The sequence below is a fragment of the Haemorhous mexicanus genome, chromosome 28, assembly GCF_027477595.1.
Source record: "Haemorhous mexicanus isolate bHaeMex1 chromosome 28, bHaeMex1.pri, whole genome shotgun sequence".
In the NCBI taxonomy this organism is placed as follows: Eukaryota; Metazoa; Chordata; class Aves; order Passeriformes; family Fringillidae; genus Haemorhous; species Haemorhous mexicanus.
Genome location: NC_082368.1, coordinates 3034189 through 3053487, shown reverse-complemented (window position 1 = coordinate 3053487; position 19299 = coordinate 3034189). Strand labels below are relative to the sequence as shown.

General features: G+C 45.5%; 2 protein-coding genes across 2 annotated transcripts; one reads left to right on the top strand and one right to left on the bottom strand.

Annotated features, from left to right (window-relative positions):
- Positions 1-285: 285 nt before the first annotated feature.
- DUSP3 (dual specificity phosphatase 3) lies at positions 286-11351 on the bottom strand. The gene is made up of 3 exons (XM_059869061.1): positions 11167-11351; positions 6619-6845; positions 286-2289 (listed from the first exon to the last, which is right to left on the bottom strand). The coding sequence occupies exons 1-3, from the start codon at positions 11286-11288 to the stop codon at positions 2084-2086; spliced, it is 555 nt and encodes a 184-aa protein (XP_059725044.1). The 5' UTR covers positions 11289-11351; the 3' UTR covers positions 286-2083.
- A 22-nt stretch (positions 11352-11373) lies between these two features.
- Positions 11374-17989, top strand: LOC132339005 (ras-related protein Rab-18-B-like). The gene is made up of 7 exons (XM_059869060.1): positions 11374-11527; positions 11596-11651; positions 12992-13053; positions 13435-13507; positions 14416-14534; positions 15881-15947; positions 16764-17989. Exons 1-7 carry the CDS (start codon positions 11463-11465, stop codon positions 16937-16939), a joined length of 618 nt encoding a protein of 205 aa, XP_059725043.1. The 5' UTR covers positions 11374-11462; the 3' UTR covers positions 16940-17989.
- Positions 17990-19299: the final 1310 nt, after the last annotated feature.

The window sequence follows — 19299 nt, the reverse complement described above, 5'->3', positions numbered from 1 at the left end:
TTTGTGATCTCTGATTGCTGAACTGAGTAGACAAAACTTCATCTGGGATCACATTTGTTACTAAATGAGTGTTTCTGTTTAAAACAGTGTTAGGATTTTTCATTCTAGAACTACATTAAAGCACAGGTGAGAATGGAACAGTCACCCTGGTTTCTGATGGTTGAACCAACAATTCCAGTTTGCAGTGGGAGGTCACTGGCATGAATACAGTGCTGTAAATCACAGGCACACATTTTCACACTAAGTCAGGCACAGTGCACACAAAGCTCCCTCTCCCAACACTCATTTCATCTGTAGTAAACAGAATCAAGTCATCATTTATTTGAACAGAATGTAAATATTTTCTATACAGTGTGGTACATTACAATGCTCATTTTTATTTCATGATACCATGCAAGCAATCCAAGAAATGAAGAGTGTTCTTGTGCAAACTGCTTTGTAAGCACACCTGTGCTGGAAGGAATCTGCACGTGAGGTCATTCCATTCTGCTACTGAACAGTGACAGTAAAGAAGAGATAAAGACACTGTAATTCCATACAAGCTTTGAAAGGCATTATATTAGGATACTTAAATTATACATCCACCACAAACACTTCTAAATACTAATATTATTTCTTCCTTGTTCAAGTTCTTCCCTCAGCATTTGCTCTTGACATTTTTTCCTAGTATGATTTTGAAATAAAAATAAAAGAGCATTTAATAACAAACTATTTCATGTCCATTGTAACAGAAGAGATAAAAAACTACTCTTGGAAACACAGTGTGCATCAAGCATGGGCTCTGAATGGCTTTACTCTCACACTGTGTACTGCATAAATCCACACAAAACACTGCATGCACTTTATTTTCCAAGTGAATGCATCTGTGCATTTGTACATATGCTTCCCATTCCTTGAAGCTCCACAGTCAAACTTTAGGCACCTGTGTGCATGAAAAAGAAGCTTTAGAAATTACAGTGCTCCTATTCAGAGTGAGTGAAGGGATGTGCTGGGGCTTTGGGAGCTGGTGCTCTTTGATAGTATAGGGATAAAATGTTCCTAAAATCATGGGATATTCAGGGCAGTTGGAAAGAAAGCTTGGGCCTGGGAAAATGTTAGGCTTTAAGGGATCATGCAAAACTGTATAATCATTTAATGACTATGATAAAAGATCTGATTGTTATATGATAAATGATATGATTGTTAAATGTGATGATTATTTGGCAGTTGGACAGAATTATTGTTTAATCCTACCAAGAATCATGAGAAACGATGTTTGGGGGGTTTGATGGAAATTACAAAAGTCCATGCTTGGATGACATCAATGTATTGGATTTTTGGATTAGGAGTGGCACTGGGGACACTGGGAGTGGCACTGGGGACACGGGGACAGTCCCAGTCCAGTGTCCCCAAGGGCTTGTCCTTGGCACCAGCTCCATGCAGGACACCAAAGGGACTCCACCACTAGCTCCAGTTTGTACTGGGAACAGGGAAATGGGGACACTGGGGACACTGGGAGTGGCACTGGAGACACTGGAAGTGGCACTGGGACAGTCCCAGTCCAGTGTCCCCAAGGGCTTGTCAAATTACAAAAATCCACGCTCGGATGAAATCAATGTATACAATAGAACAATATAAGTTTAATAATTAATATGTAGTTATATAATAAGGGTATAAAAATGTGTTCATCCTGAAGCCATGGTGGAGTCAGATTTGGGTCTGTGCCCCTGACACCCAGAGCCCTCAATAAAAGCACCTGCATAGAATCATTCTGTGATTTATGTGTTCCTGACCGCGGGCATGGTGAGACTAAAGACAAAGCTTAAACAAATCACATTCAATGTCAATGCAAACCTATCTGCTATGGAGTCTGCAGGGGCTCTGAAATGTGTGTGGAGACAGCTGAGTTATCCCTCGATGGCAACAGCTCCAAGCAGTGACACCGTTTTGTCCCATCTCAAAACCACCACAGAGTTCCAGACGGATAGTTGCACTAGACAAGCAGGAATTCCAGCCCGGCGGTCGCAATTCGCGTCTCTGAAGCGCCTAACCCATCCTCTAAAGCTCTGAGAAACTGCAGACAAAACCACTGGGCTGCAGCTCCCTAGGGCCTGAGCTTGCCCTCCTTGAGCAGGCGCTCGTTGAGCTGGCACAGCTGCCGGAGGAAGCCGTCGTTGGGGCCGATCTCGCGCTGCTGGCGCACGGCGCAGAGCGCGGCGCGCACCTCCAGGCCCCGCCGCAGCATCAGGTAGGCGATGACCAGCGTGGGCGAGCGGCTGTAGCCCTCCCGGCAGTGCACCAGCACCTGGCCTGCAGGGAGACAGGCACAGCTCAGGGTTAGGCTGCACTGGGGGCTGGAGAGCAACAGCAAATGGCAGCAGACACGGGGCCAGCTACAGCCCCGTGGAGAACAATGGCTTACAGATAAGGAAATGCCAAGTCATAGGAATTGAACCAGAAGTCTTCACTCCACTCCTCCAGGCCTGTTTATCTCTCTGTGACCCCACAGGCTAGTTTCCCTAACCCTTACAATTGGTCAGTTTCCAAGCCCCCCATACCCTATAAAAGAGGCTGTCTTGGCCCATTTTTTTAGAAGAGCTGCATTCGGACCCTTCGTGAACCCCTCAAATAAACCATCGTGGCCTGCCTTCTCCTCTCTCTTCAGTCTGCTCTTCTGAAAGCCACGACCAGCCAGAGCCCCTTGGCAAGCTAAAGAGCTGAAACCACAAAAGAGCTGCTATCACTACGAGCTGACAATCACTGAGCTTGCTAAGGTGGCCACGGCTGTGCAGCAGTTCGGGCTCGGGCAGCCAGCCCCTGGAGGGCTGAGATATCCAGCCCTAATACTGCCTGCCCGGGGCACTCTGACTCTACAGGGAATCAGCCATCCTGCTAAGGAGCTAGCCCCTGTGGCTTTTTTTACAGAAAACGGAATAGGTGATGGGGGTTGGGAAGGAGGAAAGTTTGACAAGAAAGTCTCACAGATATGGATGCTTAGCAGAAAGATTTTGGAATGTAGAATCTGAAGAAGGAATAGAGATGGAAGCAAGTTTTGATAGAGAAGAAAAGAATTGCTGAGCCAGTCTTAACTGGATAACTGAGAGGAATAGTGGATTGGTCTTTCCAAACAAGCTGGTAGATAAAACCAGCACTGGGAGATGAAAGAAACAATGGGAAGGATTCCACTGATTGATGAATGGAAAAAGATATTTGCTTTTACAAATAAACTTTAGTTTTGCTGATAAATGAAATCAGACATTGAAAGATGAAAGAAATAATGAGGAAGAAAAACCCCTAAATTCTGAAGAATGAAAAATTAAAAGGGGGGGTTATACATTAGTGGGACATCTTTGGTATCAGGTGTATCAGGTGTATCAGGGAGTCTGTACCTCTCAAGTACCTCAGCCAAAGGGGAAAGAGACAGGGAAATGTGAGAAATTGGGATAAAAAAGGAGGCTGTGTCCTCCAAAAATTGGAGGGATTCCAGGGGAATTCCCCATGGCCTCTCCCTTAATTTGAATAAAGTCAAAGGACTCCTCTGTCTCCTTTTTGGACACAAACCTCTGGTGCTTGTGGATTAATTTTCCTAACAGTATGTTAGTTAGAAGGGGGTTTTATGGCTCAGAGCAAAGGATAAACCCACCCCAAACAAGATGTTTTTACCAAGCAGAAAGAGAGCACAGGCAAACAAGCCTGCTGATGTTGCAAGTAGAAAAAAGGTCTCAGAATTTTCCAGTGCAAGAAAACTGAAAAACAACTTCTGGCTTAAACTGTAATGTACTGACTGTGAGTGACTGGAGAACAGTGACATGAATGTGGTAATTAGAGTAGTTATGATAGGCTATAGATAAAACTTCAGGTATAGATTGGTTCTGCTGTATTAAGGTGCTCAGCAAAGAAAAGTGTAGAATGCCAGAGCCAGCTGGATCCAGTGATAGTGGTAGCACCTCCAGGGTAATATATTTAAAAAGGGAAAAAAAACCCCTGCTGCACAACAGCAGGTGAATGAGAGGAGTGAGAATATGTGAAAAAAGAACTGCAGACACCCAGGTGAGGGAAGACAGAAGATGAGAGGGAATTCCAGGCACTGGAGAGAAGATCCCCTGCAGCCTGTGGGGAGGACCATGGTGACCAGGCTGTCCCTCTGCAATCCAGAGCAGAGCAGACACCCCCCTGCAGCCCTTGTCAGTGCCAGAGCCAGGGGAAATGCCCAAAGAGGTCATGACCCCATGGGAAGGCTGTGCTGGAGCAGGAGCTGTGGCTCCATGGAGAGAGGAACAGGACTCCATGCTGGAATTCCATGCTGGAACAGGATTTCAGCAGGATGAACCTGTGCAAGCCCTGCACTAAAGAACTGCTCTTGGAGGGCTGTGCCCCGTGGAAGAAGGGATCCAGCCTGGAGCAGGGAATGCAAAGCTGCAGCCTCTGGGAAGGTTCACATGGGAGAAGTTCTTGGATGTCTCTTGTGGGTGAGACTGGAGCAGGGCAAGAGAATGAGGAGGAAGGTGCAGCAAAAACATGTGATGAACTGACTGCAATCCCCATTCCCTGTCCCCTTGTGCTGCTTGGCATGAGGAGGCAGAGAAATAGGGAATGAAGCTGAACATGGAAAGAAAGGAGGGTAGAGGAAAGGTCTTTTAAGGTTTGGTTTTGTTACTCATTCCCCTGCTCTGATTGATTGGCATTAAGTGAAATTAACTTCCTGAAGTTGAGTCTCTTTTGTCTGTGATGGTAATTGCTGGCTGATCTCCCTGCCCTTATCTTGACTTTTGTTTTATTTTTCTCCCCTGTCCAGCTGAGGCAGGGATGTGCTGGCACAGCTTGGTGGGCACCTGGTGTCCAGCCAAGGGGAACCCACCACATGGGCAAATCCTACAGTGAGGTATCCAAAAATAAAGAGCAGGCCACTTCTCCCTTTGAGAAATCTAACCTGATTTTATTGTTTCTCAGCTTCTTCCTCTTTGACCTGCTCTTCCAGACACAGAAATTTTTGTTCCCAAATGCAGTGGGACATGTGGCCCCAGTCTATTCTCCAGAGTAAATTGGTTTTTGAGACAAGAAAACAGCTGAACCATACACACACCCCCTTATCACATGGATCACACCAACAGAAATCCTGTTACCACATCTGCCTTGAACAGCAAAAGCTTCTCAGCTCAAGGCAAATCATGGTAAAAGAGCTAAAACAATTAATTCTCACCATTTCTGTAATCATAAATTAGCAAAATTTAGAGATTCTGATTATATACATGGAAGAGAATGGACTTTTCAGCAAGTGGTCAGCAGCAGAAAGGTTTCTAGCCTCTCTCTGTGAAAGGCAGAGGCTGAAGGGCTGCCTTCCAGACCTGCAGGATACCAGAACTTCAGGCACTGCACACCACAATGAAATTGAAGGAGAACACTACTAAGTTCCTCTTCTCTTCACTATCCTCACTCTACACTTCAATGTCAACCAAAACTAACAATTTGCAGTAGCCAGTTAATCTTAAAACTGACTCCAACATCACCCAGCTCCAAGGTTCCTCTTTGCCTACCACATTAAAAAATATCAGTGGTGGGTGTGGTAAACAACTGCTAAGACTGAAAGAATCAGTGAAAGGAACTGCTGCAAATCCAGACTGACTGAATTTACTGACCCTGAAACTACTGAGGTTAAACTGAGCAGGTACAGTCATGGCACAGCAAACCCCTCTCTCCTCTTGCAGCCTGTTTCACTGAGTCACAGTGCTAACTGCAAGAGTTGCTTTTAATTTTTAGAATTTTTCATACTCCACCAAACTGAATGTAGAATTTATTTCCATCTGTCAAAACCCACAGCACAGCTCCAGAACCCCTTTGCCCATTTCAGAGAAAGAACTTCTAGAACTGTGGGAGTTCTCATTCCTGCTATTCAATGCTCAGTCACGAAGCAAGAACGAAATTAAGCATGTGCAGAAATAACTGGAATGTGGAAATAGCTAGACAACACAAACACCATCTGTCCCACTGCACTGTGTCCTAGGATTTCTGCTCTGAGGAAACACACCACAACGAAATGTGGCAATAAACAACATTGCAAATATAACCTTCAACTTTCCTGCAATCCTAGGAAATAGAAGCAATCAACACATAAAATAATGTAATAAGCTAATATAATAAAAGCTGTGACAGTCTGTATTCTTACTGTACATTTGGAAAACACCCCATGTAACAGGTTATGTGACTACTCTTTAGTGCTTGTATTACTTGTATGACTTCTGCCTTTAAATTGAAATTTCTAATGTCCTTAAACCACTTTTAGATGCTTAACTTATTTTTTAAAGAATATTTTATTAGAAAAGAAGAAGAGAAAAAGTAAAAAACATCCTAAGGAAAAGTAAAAACATCTCTTGCCAGAAAGAAACTATAAAAAGATGCAGCAGCTGTTCCCCATTTCAAAGTCACCCCTGCAGAATTCCCTCTGCCATGTACTGGAGACCTGCATGTACAAGCACAAGACTAAGCTGTGCCTTCTTGTGCCTGACTTAGGGCCTTAATCTGAATTTTTCACTTATTGTTCTGTGGATAAGAAGAGCAAAGAAGCATTTTAAACAGCAAATGACTAAGAAACATATGCAGTGCACAGAAAACATGGTAGAAAGGTATTGCAGTTGGCCTTACCATCCTTCTGGGAAAGGGCTTTGTCAATAAAATCAGCTGCCTCCTCAAAGTAGCGACTGAGGTTAAATTCCTGTGTATCATTAGCTTTAATGCCATGGTATCTGATGCCTGAGCCTTCATAGAACTCTGCATTAGTGTTCACATGCATGAATGATTTCCCCTCTGCTGCATTCAGAACGTGGGTTATCCCCAGACGCTGCAGCCTCATGATGTTCTTGGCTATGAACCTGCATGACAAAAAGTGTCAAGAAAATGATTAGAATTTGGTGAATCCCCTCAGTATTTAGGTATTGAGAACCAAACCCTTGGATTTTTCTGTTAATAGATGCCAAATATGCTGTACCCAAAAGTGAATTAGCTGCAGGTTATAAATTCACAAAACTATTCAGAGCCATGGTCACTACTAGTGCATGAGAGAATGCTGATTTCTTGGCTGACACTGAGGAGTGCACACATGAAAGTGAATCTGCATCTGTTGGATCCTACTATGGCAAAAAATTCTAACTTTCTGAACACAAAATTCTAATGTGATAACACATTAACTTCTAAGATTAACAGTTATCCACATAAAATAGTTTAAAAACCAGTCATAAAATTCTAACCTTCTGAACATAAAATTCTGACCAACGTAGGAAGATGCTGGAGATGATAACACATTAACTTCTAAGATTAACCTTTTTCCACATAAAATAATTTTAAAAAGTTATAAAAAGCCTCTACTGTCAGGTACCAGTGTTGCAGAACTTGATAAGCAGTACTTGCTACTGACATTTTAGGGGGCAATTTTAAACACTGTGAAACAGCACTGACTTCTTATGAGGCCATAGGAAGAAAGTAACAGAATAAATGTTAATTAAATCTTCAAAAGACTCATCCAAGAGGTGTATCCTATGCCCTGTGCTATTCAACACCTCTGAAGTCATGGAAAGATCTGTCAAGGCTATGCAGAGGCCACCAACACAGAGATATCATAGAGTCTTTTCATCACATGAGTAATTTTCAGTGTCTTAGCTGAAATCAGTATCTGGATGTGAAAGAATTCCAGATGAGTGATGTTTAAGATGCTATAGTGCTTAAGAAAGCACTCAGTAACACCTATTTTCTAGTTATTATTTGGCAGAAATATCCTGTTGGAAGTCCTAATACTTTCCTAGAGCACAGAGGCTCCAAGCCTGCACAAAATGGGGGCTCAGCCTGTTCTCATTTCTGGAAAGAATGCTTGGAGTACCCACAGGGCAGGACTGGAAAGGGAACAGGTGAGGTTTGCTCAGTAATCCTGCTGCTAAACACAACTCAGGAATGAGTATGATGGCATTAACTACAGTGAGTATGTAGTGAATGCATTTCTGGGAAAGCTAAGCCCTTCCCAACTCCTCAGTTTTCCCAACAATTGTAGCAAAACCATGAGCTTTAGGTGGCTAAAAGTGACCTACCCTATTAGTGAATAATTGAGCTGGATGATAATAATCATGCCCTTCAGGCTTGATGATGATAATTAATTAGATCCAGTAATAATGCCACGAGCTTTGATAAAAGCTCCAGGAGGTAAAATGGCAAACAACCCTGCTGAGCAACACAAGGGACCAAGCACCAACCTCTGCTTGTGCCTGGAATGCAATCCACAGTAAGAGGAGCTAACCATACATGAATATCAGGAGAGCATTAACTCCTTTTTGCCATAATCCCACTACTGTTCATTCTGACTCTGATTATTTCCATATGACAGCTGCAATATTTGCCTCACTTTCCTGGGAAGGAAAAAAAACCCCACATGTTTTATCTCTCTGTGTGGTCTCCTAGGAAAATCCAAGCCCCACTGGTCAACATCAGCAGAATGTGAGAGACAACTTGAGCTGAAGGATAACTCAGCTCCTGCACACTGTGTGAAAAGAGGTAGCCTAGACAGGTGGTTTTCAAAAGCAGCTTTCAGCAGGTGTCTAACTGGACATGGAAACAAATATTTTTAAAATAAAAACTCCCTACAGCTCAACTCATAAATTGCAAATACAAGAGGACTTAATATTAATCTGAGCTCCAGATAAACATTTGTGCAGTATCATTCTGGACAAGTTTCTATGAGATGGCAAAGCATCCAGGGCTTTTGGGTAATCTAAAAAAATAAACACCCAAATTAGTCACTTTACATCTATATGAATCTCTGGGTCCATTCACTCACAAATTTGATGTTCAAGGCCATGAATTCTTGAGAATTTCTTTCTTCCTGATGACTGCACCCCCCTTAAATTCTAGTGAAAGCAGATGAAGATTTATGCATGACTGAAGCTTCTACATTTTCTGCTGTCTGTGCCAAGCAACTATGGCAATGAACCAAATATTTGTAAGACTTCATTACCCAAACAAATGCTGACAGATTTTCCATCTGGCAGGACATCATCTGTGCCAGGGGAGAAGTTTCAGTGTCTGGAGAATTCTGTTTTCAACACAAAAATCCTACAGAGCAAGGCCAAACCAAAAAGTGTTAATTCAGTGGTGAGCTCCTGTGCTTAGTAGGGTGAGAATATGGTTTAATTAACATTATATAGATCAGCATATATCTGACTGTTCAGCATCAACAGGAACTCCCATCCTGAAATCATGGCTGAATGTGACTGTTGTTTTTAAATTATTTACTGCACAAATCAGCATGCAAGCTATGACTTCCTTTTTTCCAGGAAAAAACTACAAGTACTATTTTCTAAATGCCACAAGTATGAAGGAGATGGTGGTTGTCAGACTGGCTACTGAATGATTTCAGTCCCATCTCTAGATGTGCACGTCCTGGCAGTACAAATATAATTTGGTTTGGCTTAGGAGTAAGTTAGTGACTATCTATGATCTTGACTTGTCCTTCCTTAGGAGGTATAAACCTAAAATATGAACAGGGATCCAGTGTATTTAAAAAAAAACTAAAAAAATCCTCAGTTTCACAGGGAAGAAATGCACAGAGATGGACCAAAAAGGGGAAGGAGAATCAGTGTGAAAAATGTGTATTTTATGATTGGCTTTTCGCAAATATTCAAATGAATATTATATATGTTGTGTTAGAAAGTGATGCTGCATTAATTATCTTCAGCAGTGTGTTAAATATAGTTTTAGGTTCTAAAAAATGTTAAAATAGAAACTATGCTATGCAGGATACTTTTTTCCTAAAGAAAGGACTTGCAGTGAGATCGCAGCCACAGGACACCTAAATCTTTCAGAGAAAGAGAATTTACTGCTCCATAATCAGGAGAAACGAACTTCTTCCTGCCTTGCTCAGCCCTGAAGATGCCGTCAGGATTCAGAGGAAGAAGCTGACCCTGCCCAGCCAGAATCCTGTGTGTGAATGGAATTCATGCATCATGGATGAGGTGTATGAATATGCAACAGGCTGTTGCTTTTAAGGGTTAATCCTCTGTTAACGTGGGGCCTTTTTCGGGCTTATGCTGCCCAGAAAAGGTACCTGGACTGTCTGTAACTTTTTGTTTCTATTGTCTCATATTGTCCTAATCCAATTTTTCCAATTTATAATTACTCTACTTATATTACTCTTTTTATAACCATTTAATTACTATTAAACTTTAAAAATTTTAAAAACAAGTGATTGGCGTTTTTCACAAGCAGGACAGGACAGGATAACTGAAATGATGATGTGCTGTAAAACGTAAACCCCGCTGAGATCCAGCAGATCCCGTCCTGCAGCCCGACTGCCCCCGCCTCGAAGCACCGGGAGCTGCTCGGTGACCGCTCTGCGCCTCAGGGCCCGGCCCGGCCCCTCAGCCCACCGGGCACCGCACCCAGCCCGGCCCCTCCACACACCGCACCCGACTGCCCCTCTGCCCGCCGGGCAGCGCACCCAGCCCGGCCCGGCCCCTCCGCCCGCCGGGCAGCGCACCCGGCCAGGCCCCTCCGGACACCGCACCCGGCCAGGCCCCTCCGGACACCGCACCCGACTGCCCCTCTGCCCGCCGGGCACAGCACCCAGCCCAGCCCGGCCCGGCCCGGCCCTGCCCCTCTGCCCGCCGGGCAGCGCACCCAGCCAGGCCCCTCCACACACCGCACCCGGCCCGGCCCCTCCGGACACCGCACCCGGCCCGGCCCCTCCGGACACCGCACCCGACTGCCCCTCTGCCCGCCGGGCACCGCACCCAGCCCGGCCCCTCTGCCCGCCGGGCACCGCACCCGGCCCGGCCCGGCCCCTCTGCCCGCCGGGCACCGCACCCGGCCCGGCCCGGCCCCTCTGCCCGCCGGGCACCGCACCCGGCCCGGCCCGGCCCCTCTGCCCGCCGGGCACCGCACCCGGCCCGGCCCGGCCCCTCTGCCCGCCGGGCACCGCACCCGGCCCGGCCCGGCCCCTCCGCCCGCCGGGCAGCGCACTCGGCCCGGCCCGGCCCGGCCCGGCCCAGTCCCTCCACCCTCAGAGCACCGCACCCAACCCGGCCCCTCCGCATACCCCACCCAGCCCAGCCCAGCCCAGCCCGGCCCAGCCCGACCCGGCCCCTCCGCCCCCCGCGCCCCCCGGCCCGGCCTGCCCCGCGCCCCCGGCCGGCCCCGCTCCGGCGCACTCACGCGTTCCCCACGTGGATGCGCGGCACCACCTCGTTGCTGTGCGCGCTGGGCAGGCTGTAGCAGCCGCTCCCGTTAGACAGGAGCTCGTTCAGCTCCTCCACCGAGATCTGGTAATCGCCCATGGCCGAGCCCTTGGCGCTGCGGCTCCAGCCCGGCCCGCTCCCGCCCCGCCCGGCCCCGGCCGCCGCCTCAGAGGCGGGGCCGCGGCAGCTGCCGGGGCCGCACCGCCGGGAGCCGCGGGCGGCTGCTCGGCGAGCGCAGCGGCGGCGGCGGCGGCTGGCCCGGAGCGCTGCGGGATGGAGCCCGCAGGCCTCACCCTGAAGCTGCTGCTGGTCGGGGACAGCGGCGTGGGCAAGTCCAGGTGCTGGAGCGGCCCGCGGGGGAGCCCCGAGCGCAGCCCCGGGCTGAGGCCGCTCTGTGTCCCCACAGCCTCCTGCGGAGGGTCACGGACGGCGCCTTCGAGCCGCGCCTCACACCCACCGTCGGTGAGCCCGGGTCCGCCCGGGGCTGCGCTCCTTCCTGCTGGGCTTCCTGCGGGGTTTCTTCCTGCGGGGCTCCTTCTTGCGGGGCTCCTTCTTGCGGGGCTCCTTCTTGCGGGGCTCCTTCCTGCTGGGCTTCGTGCGGGGTTTCTTCCTGCGGGGCTCCTTCCTGCGGGGCTCCTTCCTTCTTGCGGGGCTCCTTCTTGCGGGGCTCCTTCTTGCGGGGCTCCTTCCTGCGGGGCTCCTTCCTGCGGGGCTCCTTCTTGCGGGGCTCCTTCTTGCGGGGCTCCTTCTTGCGGGGCTCCTTCTTGCGGGGCTCCTTCTTTCTGCGCTCCTTCGTGCTAGGCTCGTTCCTGCCGGGCTCCTTCTGTGAAGTACCAAGCTGTGTTTCGTGCCAGGTACAGACAGGCAACGGGTGTATTTGTGATTGTAATGTGTGTGGAAACCGACCATGGGACAGTTATAAAGACGAATTCTAATAATAACTGAGGAAAGTAAAGCATGGAAGAAGGCCTTTGAACCTGTCCTTTGTTCGCAATTAACCTTTCCAAGTCTTAAATTGATTTAGGACCACTTGAATTAAGGCTTCAAGGATGTTGCTTTTTGACAGGAACTTTCTGCTTGTAGTTAAGCCTTAACGAGTTTTGCAATAATAACCTTTTGAAATATAATACAAGAATATTTCTTGTAGTAAGAATCTTTGAAACTATAGGTTTAGAATGTATAAAAAGGAAGCATGCAGCTTGAGAAAGGAAGATGAACATCAACTCAAGGATTAATAGTTTTGACCAAGGGAAGCTGGACATCACTGTTTTGAGATTTATAGTCCTTGTAATTAAAAAGGTGGACCCACATCTGGAGAGCTGGACCTCACCAGATGAAATACTCCTTTCTTCTTTTGGAAACCAAACCACCACCACCTGGGATACTCCTTTAGGGATGTACATCCTGAGAAGAACTAAATCACATTAGTGTATAGAATTGTGGCATAAGAATTGGGAATAGAAACTTCTGATGAATAAAAATTGGAATAGAAGCTGCAGAGAAAGTAATACATACCTGTAAGCCCACACTAGCTGTGTGCAGCTGGAGGGAAACTGCCCCCACTGTACCCAGCACTGTGTTGCTCATACTTTACCATATTAATTAATAAATTGATTGCTGCTTGAATATTGATGTAGTCAAGCTTCTCATTTATAACACTTCCTGCTGGGCTCCTTCCTGCTTTGCTCCTTCTTTTTGGGCTCGGGGCTGGGACCGTGCAGACACGGGGCTGCCAGGGTGGGCGTTGGGCAGTTCCTTCTGACGAGCCTCCCTTTCTCCCTTTCTCCCTTTCTGACCCTCAGGCATTGATTTTAAAGTGAAGAAAATGGTGGTGGAGGGCCGTGCAGTGCAGCTGGCCATTTGGGTAGGTTTTGTTCCAGGCAGGTGGGGCTGTGTTGGGTTTGGAGAGGTGTCTGAGCTTCAAGAGCTCCTTTTTGTGGTTTCCTCCCTTCCTTCCTGCTCCTCCTCTCTCTTTGCTGAAGTCTTCTTCATGTTGAGATTTCACCAGTGTTGTGATTGTACAGCAGGAGCTGCAGACAAACAAAACCACTTCTAAACTCTTCCTTAGTCAAGGTTTGGGACTTCCTTCCATTTCATGTTTTTTTCATGTTTTCCTTACTGCTCAGGATTTAAAATTTTAAATTTGCTCATCTTGTTTAGTTTAAAATACCTTTTTTTTTTTTTTTTTTTGTTCTAAATGTATTTGATGTTGTGTGTTTGGGGTTTTTTCCCCCTCCCTCTGTAGGATACAGCAGGACAGGAGCGTTTCAGAACAGTGACTCCCAGTTACTACAGAGGAGCTCAAGGGGTTGTTTTAGGTATGCAATAAATGGAAGAAAAGCATGATTACAGAAATTGTGGGCTTTATTTCTCCTAAATGTGCATGTCCTTGCAAAAGGTTTGTTATACAAGATAATCAGAGGAATAATTATGGCTGTTAGAACATTATTGCTCATTAGCTCAAACACTGCAAAACCTCAGGCAGGAAACACTGCTGCTTCTATTTATTGCTTAAATTAAAAAGACAGAGATGTCATGCTGCAGGCTGTTGAGTGGATGAATTATGAGCTTTGTAGCTATCACATGGGTGGTTTTCTGGTAATAAGGCTGATCAGGGGTTGGGCTGTGTTCTTTTCCCCATGATGTTTTTACTTTTCTTTTCCCCCAGAAACTATTGATGTGATTGTTGTGATTATGGTAAGACTCGAGGTTTGTACACACACAAAGCCCCTTCAGAGTGACAACAGCAATTAGAAAACAAAGGGGTTCTTCCTTTCAGGATTTGTGAAGGCTAACCTTAACTTTGCTGTACAAAATATTCTTTCTATGATTTTTAAACCTTGGTGATTTATGTAAATGCAGTTAAGTAGCTTTTAACTCTATGTTTTAGCAGCAGCATGTGCATGTACTTATACATGAAATTAGCTGACAAAATACCTATTTAAAAATATTCTCTGTGGCCCAATTCAGCACTACCAACAGGTAGAATATTTCTGCTGGTAAATCTGATTTTCCCTCGCAGAGGTGCTTGTGTTCTGTAATCCTGAGGTGACTTTGGGTGAGCACAGGAGGAGTGTGAGGTTGATGCCCCTTTCTGTAGCTCCCTAGCACCTTTTGTTTTTTCCAGGCAGTTGTTAGGAAGTGTGGGTGGACTAGGTTCTGTCACAATGAAGGAAATGTTGTCCAAGACTCTACAGCTGTTAAGCTCCTTTTCCTCTGTTCTCAGTGTATGATGTTACAAGAAAAGCCACTTTCACAGGACTAGGAAGGTGGCTGAATGAGCTGGAGATGTACACCACCTCCAGCAGCACTGTGAAGATGCTGGTTGGCAATAAAACTGATAAGGTCAGTTTGGGAATGCATCCTTTTCCTTTCTTCCCTGGGTTATGTATTCATCACAGTGTGTAAGTGTGAGTGCTGTAGGTAACACAGCTGCTGTGTCAGGAGGTAATTCCCCCTGCAGCTCAGCTGGGAAGGCTCCATTTCTGGATTATTTATTCATCACAGTGTGCCAGTGTGAGGTGAGTGCTGTAACACAGCTGCTGTGTCAGGAGGTAATTCCCCCTGCAGCTCAGCTGGGAAGGCCCCACTTCTATCATTTTAGAAGCAGATATTGTTAAAGATTTGAATGGGAGCTTTCCTGGAGAGATGCAATAGATGATATTCCATTTAGATGGTCCAAGGGTCTGCCCCAAACCTGTCTTACACTGGCCTGACCTGCAGCACAGCTGCTGCTTTCTGCCCAGACTGTGGGACAGGGGTGGGGAAGGGGAGCTCAGCTCTTTGGCTGGCTGTGAGGTGCACTGCTTGCTGGTTCTTTCTGGGCTTTTCTGACACATTTACATGCCTGTTGCACAGTGAGGTGCTCTGCTCTTGCCTTGCAAAGGAGAGTGTGGCTATGCTGAGCTGGGCTCTCTGCCCCTCCCAGTGTGTCACTGACATGTTTTATGAAAAATCCTTTCCTTAGCATTTTTTCCTCCTGAGTTGCTGAGAGGCCTCAGGAACAAAATGCAAGCAATTCTTTGCTGCTGTGGAATGCAGCAGGTGGATCTGGGATTGGTCTCACCTGGTTGTTTCTAATTAATGGCCAATCCCAGTCCAAGTATCCAGACTGTCTCAGTCAGAGACAAACCTTTGTTATTCATTCCTTTTCTATTCTTAGCAAGCCTTCTGCAGAAATCCTTTCTTCTATTCTTTTAATACAGTTTTTAATATAATATATATCATAAAATAATAAATCAGCCTTCTGAAACATGGAGTCAAGAGTCTCATCTCTTCCCTCATCCTGGGACCCCTGTGAACACTGTCACATCCAGTGTGCTCAGTTTCAGAACCTTTGATGGACCTTTTGGACTGACTGCTGGGCCTTTCTGCTTCTGCTTGATTCAGAACACAGCAACACATTCAGTTCCTGCTGATTTGGCACATGCTGTGGTTCTGGGGCTGTGCTGGGATGATCCTGGTGGGTGCTGTGGTTTGAGGTTGTTCAGTTTGACCCCCTAACAGCCAGCCTGGCAGTGAGCTACAGAATGGGAAAATCCAAGGATTAATACATATCACAGACATTTTTTTCCTTTCAACAAAACCTCATTTTTGAGGTTTTGTTCTCATTTCAGTGCTGCTTTTCTGGATTCTTTTTGAAAGTGGCAAGTGTAGCTTATTTCAATCATGTTCTTGATCTGTGTCTGCAGCCTGACCGTGAAGTGGAGAGAAAAGAAGGGCTCCAGTTTGCCAGGAAACACTCACTGCTTTTTATAGGTATGCACCTCTGGGGCAAAACCTTCCACATTCAGATGTTTATTTTGGTATTGCCAAGCATGAATGTACATATGTATTTCAGGTTGATGGGTTGTTAAACCTTTTTTTAAAATACCTAATTGATGTGGGTTCCTTTTGCTGTAATTCCTGTGCAGGGATGTAGGCTTCAGCTTCTGCATTGACCAGAAGCACTTTTCTCTGAAACAGATTTACTGCAGATACTGTACAGGCATGAATTTTATATTCTCTTGAAACTAGCAGGATTTTTTAATTCAGAGCCCAGCAGACTGAAATTTTCCCCCTTATTGGTGTCTGCAAGGACCTTGGCTGATCTTTAATTTCCAAGTTCTTGTTGCAGCTACATAAAAGACAATATTGTTAGAGCAACAATAAAATGTACAGTGTGAAGATATAAAGGTGGGAGTTTCTAAAGAGAAAGCTTCTTGAAAAGATTTCTAGGAGAAATTCAAACACATGGGGGACAACATGCAATTCCTTCTGTAATCTTTGTTTCTCAGCTTTGTTATGGAATAATTAATTTCTAGATTTACTGTCACAACCTGAGAACAATTTCTTTTTCTCCATTATGGAGAAAATGGGCAACTGTGGATTTCTTTTTGGTGGAAAAATGTGGTACTTCAGACTGGGATCTATTCTGTTTATCCTGTTCAACTTAAGTGTACCTTTAAGAGAGAATGGAGTGGAGGTTCACTCATTAAAAAACTCCCCTCTTCTCTCTGCTCCCAAAATACATTTTTCTAAGTGGAATATACTCCCAGCAAATAAGATAAAATAACTTTTTCCCCCTTCCTCCAGAGACCAGTGCCAAGACACAGGATGGAGTGCACCATGCCTTTGAGGAGCTGGTCCTAAAGATCCTGCAGACTCCAGATCTTTGGGATAAGGGCACAGGGAGGAAGGGAGTCCAGCTCATGGAATCATCAGCACAGCAGCATAAAGGGTTCTGTGGTGCCTCCTGTGCCCTTTTTTAAATGTACAGCTGGCTGTTCTGCCTGACTGCAGAAAAAAAAAGGGCTGGGGATGGGATTCCAAGCACCAATCCATGCCATCAGTTGTGCAGATCCAAACCACAAACTCTTTAGCAAAATACACTTTTATTCATTAACAAAATACAGTTTCTCCTTCCCTTTTGCACAGCTGCTGTCTGCAGGTAGTTCTTTGGTATCTCTCAGATTTTTCACTATTAAATCATAGTGCTGCTTAGAGAATTGTGCTTTTGCTGTATGGCAGTCAACATGGACTTTGCTGTAATTCCTGCCTCAGCATAAATTAAGTGGTATTCAATTCTGGATTATTGAGAAGATTCTCTTCCCTTGGATGGCATGGGAGGCTTTGAGACACCCAAGGTACCTTCATGTAGCTACTCAACAGGAGTTTGATCAGTGGGCAGAGTTTCCTGATTTTGGGTGGTTTTAGAAAGTCCAAATTGCTGCATGTCCCCAGAGAGTAAGCTGAGTTACTGGTGGATTTCAGGGCTGTGATGAAGAGGATGTGTACTTTAACACTTGTCAGGAAAAGTGCAGGACACTGAAGTGATTGCTGTTCTCTTTGCACTGAGCATCAGGGATGAGATGCACTCAGCATTTTGGGCTGTCACACCATGGCTGTGGTTGTGCAGTCACTGAGTCTCTGCAAACTCTTGTCCTCTTCCAGAAACCACAGATAAAATTGAAAATTTTATCAGAACTGATAAAAACGTTGTCAGAAATTGATAAAAGTCAATTTCAGAAAATGTGCTGCCTGTGAGAGACTTTGCACTAGGGTGAGTCTGTCACCAATCCCACTATGAAGTTACCTTTTTGTCTTTTACACATTTAATGGCAATATTGTATTAAAATAACTGAAAATTTCAGATGTAACTTGTGCCTTGCCTCTGTTAATGCATATTTCTACTATTAGACTATGTTAGATCATAAAGCAAACTTCAGCTTTATTTACTCCTAGTCATGCAAAATGTTTTAAGATGTTATGATAGCAACCTTGCTTTAAATAAATTCTGACTCTTAGTTTTTTAACTTAAATCTGAATCTTCTAAATATGTTCATATCTTGCAGACTGTAAAATTCTGTTTGTAACCTGAAATACAGACCTGGGGTGAGATCAATCTGGCCATTTATTTTTGTCATAAAATGACTTAGTTTGAAATGCTGTTACTGAAATAATTTTTAAAATATTTCCCTCAGTTTTTCATAGGATCAAGGTACATCTGTCATGAATTGCCTCTCTAAGAAGCCAAATCCTGTTTGGTGGCTGTGCTGGGCACATGGTTTCAGAGCTGACAGCCCATTGCATGTGGAGGAGTCCTCAGCATTGTCTGAGGTCACCAGGCTGCAGCACTGACAAGAGCAGGGACCTGCTTGGGAAAAATTCTTGTTTTTGTAGCAGTGGGAACAGACCCTCAATGGGCAGGACCATCCATGAAAGTTCTCATGTGGAGAGGATGGATGGGGGTGGTTCTTCTACACAACCTTTTGGGCTTGACATAATGGAGATTCAGTGACACTGGTCTGTAAGAAATGTGCTTTTAATATGCAACTTTTAGTTCTGCTAAATGTCATGGAACAAGAACATTATCTGTTAAGATGTAAGGTACACCAAAAGGTCTTCTTTAAAGGGCACAATACACAGGACACACCAGACCTCAGCAGGCAAGTGAGAACAGGAACTAGTTACAGCTAACATGCACCTGTACAATGCTCTCCCCTGAATCCCCCAAGGATAAAGCCCAGCTACTTCCAGAATCATCTCTGCAGCTTCCTAAGACCCACTCAAGAATACTCTATAGTCAAGGCTCAGATATACACAAGGTCCTCTAAGAGTTTTCTTCTTCAGGCTAAATAGGTGCTCTGGAAACCTTTACCAGATTTGGAACAGAAGAAATCATAAATGCTGGAAGGATGATGATTTTGACCTGAAGCTCCTCCTTTTAGTGCACAAATGCTGGAAGGATGATGATTTTGACCTGTAGCTCCTCCTTTTAGTGCACAAATGCTGGAAGGATGGTGATTTGACCTGTAGCTCCTCCTCTTAGTGCCCTTTTTGGAGCTGTTCCACTGGTGTCAAGGCTGTGCCCCAGCAGGTAGCACAGGCAAAGGTGTTTTGCAGAAACAAAAACTTCTTAACTGCCCTGTTTTAGAACCATATGCAGTTTTCATGTACACTATAAAAGTCTGTGTTTAGGAGCTGGCCAGTCACACAGGTTCAGCATTTGTGACTGGGGAAGTGAGCATAAGCTGTGCATGAGCAGACAACACCTGTGACCTGTGCAAGACAATCTGGAGTACTGGGAAATGTGATGGACATAAAAACCCCTTCTCTAGCTGGCCTAGGT